The sequence below is a fragment of the Aplysia californica genome, unplaced genomic scaffold (genome assembly GCF_000002075.1).
Source record: "Aplysia californica isolate F4 #8 unplaced genomic scaffold, AplCal3.0 scaffold00181, whole genome shotgun sequence".
Taxonomy (NCBI): domain Eukaryota; kingdom Metazoa; phylum Mollusca; class Gastropoda; order Aplysiida; family Aplysiidae; genus Aplysia; species Aplysia californica.
In genome coordinates this window covers 292,090-302,659 of record NW_004797451.1, presented here as the reverse complement: position 1 = coordinate 302,659, position 10,570 = coordinate 292,090, and the positions used below count along the sequence as shown (strand labels likewise).

At 37.8% G+C, this 10,570-nt stretch overlaps 1 protein-coding gene across 1 annotated transcript in view; it reads right to left on the bottom strand.

The window, feature by feature from the left end:
- LOC101851040 (alkyldihydroxyacetonephosphate synthase, peroxisomal) overlaps nt 1-9,776 on the bottom strand; it is a gene marked incomplete in the record, with an annotated part of 32,982 nt that extends 23,206 nt beyond the window's left edge. The window contains 4 exon segments of the mRNA XM_013082557.2: nt 1,155-1,229; nt 1,926-2,046; nt 4,243-4,423; nt 9,594-9,776. Of these exon segments, the coding sequence (XP_012938011.2) occupies nt 1,155-1,229; nt 1,926-2,046; nt 4,243-4,423; nt 9,594-9,751 (535 nt within the window).
- Between the last annotated feature and the right edge of the window lie 794 nt (nt 9,777-10,570).

The window sequence follows — 10,570 nt, the reverse complement described above, 5'->3', positions numbered from 1 at the left end:
GGGGGCAAAGAGATAAAAAGAGAGAAGGGGGGAGGACAGAAAAAGAGACATGGAGAAATGGAAAAGAAAATCAGTTTTTGGAAAAGTGAAACTGCAAGACAGGCAGATAAACTGACTGATGTACAGTCAGTAGTAGAGGTGAGTTTCTTATGAACCACAAACATGACAATGTAATAATGGGAACTAGAGCAATATAAGAAAGAATGAGAGAATCCCTATTGCCATATATTTTACAGATGGAAGACACACAATGAAAGGGAATCCCAATTGTCAAAAAGGGAAAACCATAGAATAGCAAATTGAAACTTGTTTTTTTTGAGTAAAGAGAAACAAACTGGCAAAATGAAGGTCATTTAATGCAAGGAAAGTGAAAATTATCATCAAATATCTGATGTTATAAATGGAGAAACTATACAGCATCGTATATTATGATGATACAAGTTTTAGCAGATTCAGAAAAGGACCTTCAATCACTTCTACATACTGTTGAGACAGAAACTGAACATACGGGCTATCTTTTTGTGTAAAAAAAAACAACAACCAGAATGCAGTGTAACAAAAAGAAGTAAATCCTATTTGTAATCTCAAAATCAAAAGTGAAAAAAGATCAAACAAGTTCAACAGTTCGAACATCTAAGGTATGTCATTACATCCAAATACCAAATGTCCCACAGAAAATAAAGAAAAATTACAACAGCTAAAGACAGTTCCACTAACTTGAGTCCAATCCTGAATAACAGAAACACCTCAACAACAATCAAAATAAGAGTTTTCTAAAGCTCTGTGGTCAACCCATGTGGCCGTGAATGCTGGCAAATTACCCAGGAGAGTGAAAATAAATTTCAAGCAGCAGAAATGTGGTTTCCTCGAAATCTGCTGAGAACTTCATGGAAAGTAAAGACATCAAATGAGGTTGTAGTGTCGAAAGAAGTCAGAGTGAGCCATTTATCCAAAAAAAAAATACAAAAGAAACACTGGGACTGCTGAATGGACCGAGGCAAAACCAGGAATAACTTACTTTGAAAACTTGAGAAGATGGGCCACAGGGAAAGACTGAGACAAAAACGTTCACACAAAATCAAAGAAAAGAAACTCATTGAGAGGATGCAGAACTCCTTTAAAGAAGAAGATAAAGAGCAAAATGGAACACTCACCTGGATAGACAACAAGATCCGGAACACGCTCATACTTGCCTTCACGGAGGAGAAAAATCTCATGCACCGTGTGGCCTAGATGGGATGACAAAGGCAAAAAATCAAACCATAAAATCATTTAAGAACGATATACACATATATATCAATCTTCAAAAGCCGACGTTTCTCTAAGCCTAGTAAAATAAAATTAGTATTACTATAATCACTTGTCAGAGATAAGTAGTCACAACTCCAGAGATCTAAAGATAGAAAACCCAATTTTAGAATCCCGGAAACAAAACTCTGCTAGCATATAAAACCATGTGGTCTCCTTTAACTACCCTATGCAGGGATAAAGAAAATAACATATTTAATTAGCAAAAAGAACTGGCCTAGACCACTTACACAAGATATGAGCATATTTTAACTTCTTTTTTTTTAGTTAGTCCTTTCTTAGACTGGTCACAGTAAAGTTAGAAAATTTTTATCATCCATATTATAGCTTGAGTGTAAGGACAGACAATACAATAGCTGCTATTTTAATGAGCAATACTTTGTTGACATTTTTTCATCTGAAAGTATTTAATGTATGGTGCAGTATCAAACAGCTCGAGAAAATGGCAACAACACATTTGCCAATGAAGGAAAAAAAATTTGGGAATGAGTCTCTCCATTAAGCATGGTAAAACAACAAAGACTCAACACTCTTTTTAAAAGACAGCACAGATCACATCCAATACTATTACAGCTGTTGAATAATTAATGTTGTAATTTTGTAAACTCTTAGCTTACCATGGGCTCGGAAGAGTCTGTCCTGGCAATCATCAGAAGCTGATATCGATGTCTTTCTGATGTCGCTGAGGAAACCTTCGTTTTTCACTGGCAAGGGAATGTTGGCAGCAGGAATCTCTGGCTATATATAGAAGGAAGTTTGCAGGCACTTTTATGACATACAATAAGTGAAAAACATGGGTGGATACACATGTGTGTCTGTGAGCATGTCTGTGAGTGCAGTTTTAACACTCTTATAAAAGACTATCAGAACATATTCAAGTAAGAGATGGGACCTCCTAATTTAACCTACTTCTGCCTAGATCATCCAGTGCCCCTAGACTCACTATTGCCGCCTGTTTTTCGCACTCACAACCAGCCATGGTGGTGATTTTTCCCGTAACTAATTACAAAGGGAATTGTGGTCATATGACATTAGCATGGCTTTTCGTTTGGCAAGATCTTCCGGTTTATGTTGATATTTTAAGATTTGCTATTCAGCTATTAGCAAATATTGATCAGGATTTAGAGTTAGATCTCGTTGTTGAGTCAAATGGTGAGGATGAAGAAAAATATAATAAAGAAAGAACTAGAACTCATCAGTGGACCATCCTTGACCAACCAAAAAATAGGGATAGAAATAACTCCTAGACATAATGCATCTAAGTTTTGCGTTTGTTTGATATTTCTTTATTATGTGTAGTTGCTTTTGTAAACAATTTCTTTATAGTGTTGTTTAAGCTTTGAAGAGTTATGCTCCTTCTTTTAACGGAGAAGGTAATTTTTCAAAACAGGGTCTTACGTAGGATTAAATGTATATCTTGATAAAACTGAGAGACATGGCTGAGGAGCCAAGTCTGAGTGAGAATGTCCCATAGCAGATTTGAAAAACAGTCACCCACACCACAATCCAGTATGACACCAACAAAGCTATTGACGTACCCATCAGTGTGTGTGTCAATACAAAATAAACTGACATCCCCTCAATACACTAGGTTCCAAATTTCTAGGTCCATCTCCTGGCTCTGAGACTTTATCACAGTGCCCAGTTTTGAGAGTCAACCAGAGCAGCAATGTTTCCAGAATATAGTGACAACAATGGCATTTGTGAAAGAAGAAAGGTTTTCAATTATAACCTTTAAAAATTAATCTTGTGTCACGTTGTGTAAAAATGATCTTCTTGACTTACTGGGCTGAGACAATAATTTTACAACATGTGAGCTAAGAAATAAAAGTTGAAAATAAAAAATACACACATGTCTACATTGATGCATTATAAAATGTGTCACAACCAGGTGGAAATCAGACGCTTGTCAATTTTTGAGCATGTGAAGTTATTGGCATCATCTTAAAGTTTGTTCATTTGTCTTGCTTTTATTTTAAAACAAAAGAAACATTCCATATATATCTTGAAAAGAGGTTGAGATATTTGCGATTGAAGGAGGTGGGGGTTGGTCGCCTGGTTTCAGAGGTAAAATTAGCGAGAACATGGTTTCAAAGGTTGGAGACTTACATTGCTTGAGAATCTTTCGAAAGTGTAGATTTACATTTATGATTTTTTCCACCTTTAATCAGCATTTTTCCGTTAAATCTACACAAAAAATGTGTTTCTAAATTAACATAAAAGGTGTTGAGCCAAAAAACAAAAATTCAATGAAAATTGTCAAACCAGCATAAAAATGCCGGTTTCTTGGATTTCATTAATTTGACGAGCGTCTGATTCCACCACGATGCCTCACAAAGAGCACAATCCTTGTCTTCTTCTTTTTTTTTTTTCGTCATGCGGAGACTGGAATCTGGAACAGCTGTTATATTTTACTAGAGTAAAAAAAAGTATGGAACACTGCACAGACTTTCAGGTTTCTAAAAATTTTTTAGTAAGGTTTTACGGCACTCACAACTGTATACGGTCATATATGAGTGCCAAGGGGTGGAGGTCAAAAGAGAAGTCCAAACAGAAAATCAGGCTTACTCTGCTCACTTCTCTAGCCTCAACAGCACAAAGTTTGCTTCAACTATCAAGGCATCCCGGAAATAGCAGTTCACAAGGGAGTGACAAACATACAAAAGAAGTAGAGAAAAATGACGATAGTAGGGATGAGGAAAGAAAAAGCAGCAGTTCCCCCATGTTGTTCCGGCTCAGTATGAGCATGACATTGATAAATCAGCCCATTTACAATTCTATTGGGCATAAAAACGTGTTAACATCCCCCCTTTGGGAATGGCTTAAAGACAATTCAGTCAGTAGCATTGCCTGAGGGGGGGGGGGGGGGGGGGGGGGGTGTGACACAGACTTTCAGGATTCCAGAGTTCCACACCCAAAGGAGCTAGTGAGTACCTGAGCAGGGGCTTTATGGTCGAGGCTGATCCCGATGGTGTTGATCATCCACTCCCGCATCGCTGGCATTGTGAACCCACTGATGCGATACCTCTCCCCTGAAAACTCCATGTTCCCATCTTTGTTGACGAAGAATTTGGAGTCTTTGTAGCCCCATCCGTTCCATTTCAACAACTCTTGTCTGAAAATTCAAAGGAGGAAGCTCAATTTATGATAATACAACAAACAAACAAAATCACACACAAAACAATTATCAGCCAAAAAGAACCAAGGCATCAAAACTGAGATATTGAAAGCATAATTCTGAGAATGCATTTTAAGCACATTGCTACTATACATACGAATATGACCTGGACAGAGTTTTCACATCAGTAGAAAAAGCTTCAAATTTTCAAAAGCCTTAGAAACATTTTAGGAATCACATAGCAGCAATACAAGAAAACCAACACATGTAAGTACTGGAAAGAACAGGAGTCCTCTAAATATTTTCCTACTTATGCAAAACAGACTGTTAATGACCTCACAGTATTAGGAAACCTCCTCTACAGAAAACTAGAGAAGGAGTAAAAAAAAAAGGGTCAAGCTTTATATTTTGAAAATCTGCAACAGAAACAAGAACTTAACAGAGACAAGCTTTGGAATCTGGGAGCAACTGGTAGACTATTATAATAGCCAGTGTCACAACTGTATAAATATATAGGGTGATGTAGAAAAAGTACAGATAACTAATCCTAAATTACATGCAGATATTAGCCAATTTACCTATTTTACAAGATGCGAACTCATACTTAAAAAAAAAATCCTTTAACCTTCATAACCATCTCGGGCATTGAAGGCAGAAAGAGATGGCTAGTAATGGGAAGTTGAAAGGCATGGGAAAGTAGCCGTACTACAAGATCTTCAGTCATCAGGGAATCTTTCTGATCCTTGTTCCAAGTATATGTAGAGTGTTCATCTTGCCTTCCATCCTGATATCTTCCTGTTGTACATCTTAGTATTGGTCAACTGGTTGGGGCGCGCGAGTCAGATGCCCTAACTACCTGGCTCTCAGTTGTTTGATAAAGTGGAAGACGTGTTGCTCCAACCATTTCTAATAATACTACAGTTAAAAATCGTGTCACCAAGTTTGGGCTTGCCAATAGATCTCCTCAGCATCGCATTTCTCAGATGGTAATCTTGTTTTCCTGGCGTTTTGTCACTGTCAACTGTACTAATGTGTTTGAACTGATTTTCCTGAATTAAATGAATAAATGTTTTTTTCTTGTGTTTATGAGTGTATGAGGTTTAACTTTCACTAATCAAGTTAATGTAAAGCTCTCAGACTTTATACTTGTGTATGCAATTTATGAATATTATTATTTCATCATCATTAATAATACATGGTTAGCAGTAGACATTCTATTGGCTTTTTGAACTCTTGAATCGTTATTTTAGAATTAAGACATATCCTCTGTGACATGCTGCCTGAGTACTTGAATTCAACAACGGTGACTTGCTTCAGTGGAATTCCATAGATGGTTATGTTATAATTCACCAATATATTCCACTGCTTTGTATGCTTGGAGAAGCAACACAATGAAAATCCTAAATATCCCTTGGTATTATGTCCCCGGCCCCTTTTGATACATTATTATAATCAAAGTAATTACTGCATATCATGTTATCAGAATGGAGGTTAAGATACATCTGGAGCATAGAAGAAACAAATACTATTTATAAGAAATTCTGCATTATCCACCCAAAACAGGTGATGACTGACTGATTTAATACTCGTCTAAGAAGTTGTGACACCTCAGAATGTGTCAGGAATGGTACCTACGAGAGTGGTACAAACGGAGAAAGAGACATTTCTTCAAATTAACATAAAAACATTCAGGTAACAAAGAAGCAGTGCCACCTGAACAACCTGCCCCTCTCCTCCCCCCAATAATCTCAAACTCACTATTCTTTATCACCTTGCCTTGTCCCCACTGAAATGCAAGATAAAAGCACTAAAGGTAGTAAAAGTTTAACTACAGGAAATGGCGGTTAGAAAAACACACAGCATCACTTCAAGTTCAAGATAATGGAGGGCAACAAGTATACATCATAAAATTTATTTCAGTCTATCTAAATTTAATGTCAAACTTTTCGTGCCGGAACCCTTTCCAAGAGGGAAACCTGACACAACAGAATCCCCCCCCACCCCCCATAAATTTGTGTAACAACGCAGAGAAATCAGGTGCTCGTCAATTTTTGAGTATGTGGGTTATTAGTATCATCTAAAAGCTGATTTGTTTGCCTTGCTTCAAATGAAATAAATATCCATCTATCCTGAATAGAACTCAAGATATTTGTGATTGAAGGAAGTGAGGTCTCCTGGCTTCAGTGGTGAAATTAGTGAGAAAATGGCAGCCAAAGTTTGGTAACTCCAATAGCTAAAGTGCCTAAAGAGTCCATGAAAACAGAAAAATGACATATTTTGTGCCTTTAATCAATGTTTTTAAATAAAATTTCTGTGGGAAATGTGTTTTTATAAGGACATAAAAGAGGTTGAGCCAAAAAAAAAAAAAATGATAAAAATTTCCAAACTGGCAGAAAAATGCCTGTTTCTCCTATTTCTGTAATTTGACGAGCGCCTGATTTCACCACACTGCCTTACATTTGTACATAATACATTGGTGTGAGACAGTCAAAATCCTTCACAACCCAGAAACAGACAGAGACAATTCCACCCTTTGGAAGGTTTTGACCTGTTGAAGGCAGATAATAAATGCCGGATTCAACAGAAACTCCCCCAAAAGTTTGGTTTCACTGCTTCTAATCATTAGACAATACACTAGGCAAAGAATAGGGAATGGTTTTGGGGTAGCTGTTTCCCATTCCAGTGATCCCTGAGCAGTGCAGAGATAGCCAGGATACTATGCGTACAAAATCTGACCACTGTTTGTCTTCGAAGTGCTCAAATGGTGGACCAGGATGGAAACTGTTGGCCAAAGAGGTACATGAAATCTGACCACTGCCTGCCACCCTGATCATGTAGTCAGCCATGGAAAAAAGTTCTCTCTACACAATTATGTTACCGAATCTATTTTTAAAAGCATAATATAATAGTAGTTCAAATAAAGACAATGAAATATTTCAAAAACTAGTACAGAGAGGCCTAAAAATGAACAATGGCTCTCTCGTGGTCTAGAGGTTACGGAGTTCACCTCTCATTTAATTAGAATGCCAATCGGGCCTCCGTGCGCAGCAAAAATTTGGTTCCTGTTTGCGGACGAATTTTTGGACCGCGTCGGAACGATAGTGACTAACTTTCTCGAGCTCGTTTAGCGCTATTTCTGGACCAATGTGAATGAAACTCTGCAACCAATTAGAAAATAAGGCAAACTAATGATATGTGTGGAAGTCGAAGTTCGTACTCATAAATTAACCTATACTTTTGGTGTTGTAGGAAATACTTTTGTATCGTCTACACCGAAAAATATAAGGAATTCGATATCCGCTGCCGAAATGGTAAGAGATCCATCTTTCCTCCATAGTGGGTTCAAATTTGAACGACCTTCTGTGTCAAGTAGTTGCCCAGAATTTACCATAAATGCACGACTACCCCCCTGTCCTAAGCAGCTTCGCAAGGAGACTGGCCATTTTCCCCTCACTCCTATGCAAATGTCTGTGACCTACAAATCCCCGCATGACTATTCCGAGCCCGTTCATTGGTCACTTGAAATAGGGCAATGGCGAGCACACACATCCGGTTGTTTTTCTCTCTATTCCCCTGTAACATGGCAATGGGTGTATTCCGAGGCGAGCTTATCTCACCTCGGGGTGTTTGCGTCTCAATGGAAAAAAGGGGTTTTGATTGAACAGCATGATAGATTGAATTAAATTATATTTTATGGTTGGCATTGCCTAAAGTCATCAAAGAAAGCTTTGCCATTATTTAGTCACATTGCCAACATATATTCTTAAAGTTAAAGATCCCATGTTGTGATACGATGCTATAAATAAAATGGACTCATCCCGACATCCCTTTGTGGCAACATCGTAATATGTACACCAAAATTTTAATTAACAAAAAAACTACGACATGGTCATGGTTAGTAAATCTGACAGCAGAAATGATTTCTCCACCCAAAACCATATCGGGTAGCCAAGTTTCTTTCTAACACTCCGATTAATTACAGAGATATATCGTCGATAATCTTACAGAATCTGCTACTGCGTGGTCCATTGTTTAGGAGTATTTATAAAGATATGCGGGTCATCCATATTTTGCTGACATTTACAACCCAATAACCTTTTTATTTATGAACCGATTCTTAAAATTCAAGAAGCATAATTCTTAGAATTGAAAATTCTTTCTTAAGTACCAAAGGGCTAAAGTGAAAAATTAAATTTTCATTGGCATTGCTAATTTAATAGGTCCCAGGTTCGAAACCTGACAGAAAATTTTCTTCACTTAAATGTTTTCCTTTCATCTCATTTCGTGCTCTCCAACCATTTTCTGTTGTCTGCTTTCGTCTCTACTTTCTGCCTCCCCCCTTTGACCACTCCTCTGGGCTCCCAACTCTTTCTGCATCCTTTTTACTGCTACTCCTTGGCTCCTTATTGCCGTCTTTCAGCCACACCCCTGATCTTAGGGTAGGTAAGATCTAACACCTGGTCTTCTCCTATATGGGTGAAAAATCTCGGAGGTCCCAAAAAAAGTGCAAGTAGCGCACTTTAAAGATCCCTTGGTGGTCCAAAATCAATAAAAGTAGACTTCGGCCACCACCAGGGAAAAATTCTTTAAAAAATTCCTACGAAACTGAAAATGTTTAAGGTGTCCCTCACATGCTCATATATGACCTTTAGCAGTTGCGAGCACAGTAAAACGCTAACAAAACAAAACAAAATTGAACTAATAACTGTAATAATAGTCGAAAAGACTTCACCACACTTCACAGTGCACTACAAAAATCGACCTACCGCTAAATCTGAGTCTGCGGAATCTGAGCATGAGAAGTGAGTAAAGTAAAACCCATAGTGCCTTGCGTGAAAATTACCATTTGAAGCAAAATCTTGAAAATCAACATGTCCAGCTCGTCGTTTCTTCGTATCCGTGTCGCATTGAGTTGCTGAGGTAAACAAACCAACATGGTGGCCGGACAGCAAATCTCAACCAGTGCCCGTGTACAAAGCCATAACATACAACACAACAAGTACAAGACAAGAGTGGCAACACCTGGCCTCAAGTTACCGTGCACGATTTTTGTTTGATTTTTTTATAAGAGTCAAAAAGTCAAGTCTCAAGTCTCAGCTGTGCACTGTGCCGTGACTGACTGATAGATTTTTACTTCAAACTTCAACGTCCACTTCCTATTATTTACCTTCTTTTAGGAACTCTTGGGGGCTCAGGGTCAAGAGATGCACTGCCATCTTTAGATCCAGCACATCCAGAATTTGATAATTTTACATCTGACGATTTCGAAAGGCATAGATCTAGTCCACTTCGGCTTTGGTTTCTGTTGTTGCCTGTCGACGCCATTGCGAAAGAATATAATTGGAGTCGTTTCCCTTGCAGGCCAGGGTTTTATAAGTGCCTGATAGGAGAAAGGGGCGAGAAGTAGTAATACACCCCCAGGGCTATAAGTTTATTTAAGAGATTTTAAATAATATGTTTATAAGCAAAATTATTTTTTAAAGAGTACTAGAATGGCAGCTCAGTTAACAATAATATAAATCATTTTATTCGCATGCTTACAACTAACAAACACATATTGTTCAGTGCCAATCGGCAAGAAGTAGAAAATCTAATATGGTCCTATCAGTTTCGTCACGCCATTCAAGACCCCTCGGGAGGGCAAAGTTCAAAGGTTGGATTTGGTTTACAAAACCACCAAAACCTTGATTTTCTCTACTTCTCTTATGAATGCCGATGAATCGTGTGCCGTTGAACACGCGTCGTCCTCAGACTGTTCGATCAAACTTTGCTGTGAGAAAAATGCAAATCACAAGTTCAGACTCAGATATCTAGCGATCTAAACCAGAAAATGTGATCAATATTTACATCCACTAGATCTACTGTCACATACCCCCTTTATATATTTTCAACCAAGACTTCGGTCTTACTAAAATTACAACTTAGAGTTAGAATCTACTCTAACTTTAATGAAGGCTTTGAGTAGGTCAGGCGATAAACTAGAATTAAGTTTCATGATTTTTTGACATATATCAGCGAATTACCGATAAGCTTATCTGTGTGACCTTACACGTTCAACTTGGTTAATATTAATGTCTCATATGTAAGGTACAACACTTGAGGACAAAGTCAAAACTCTATCATCAGCAGAAAAAGTAAATTTTA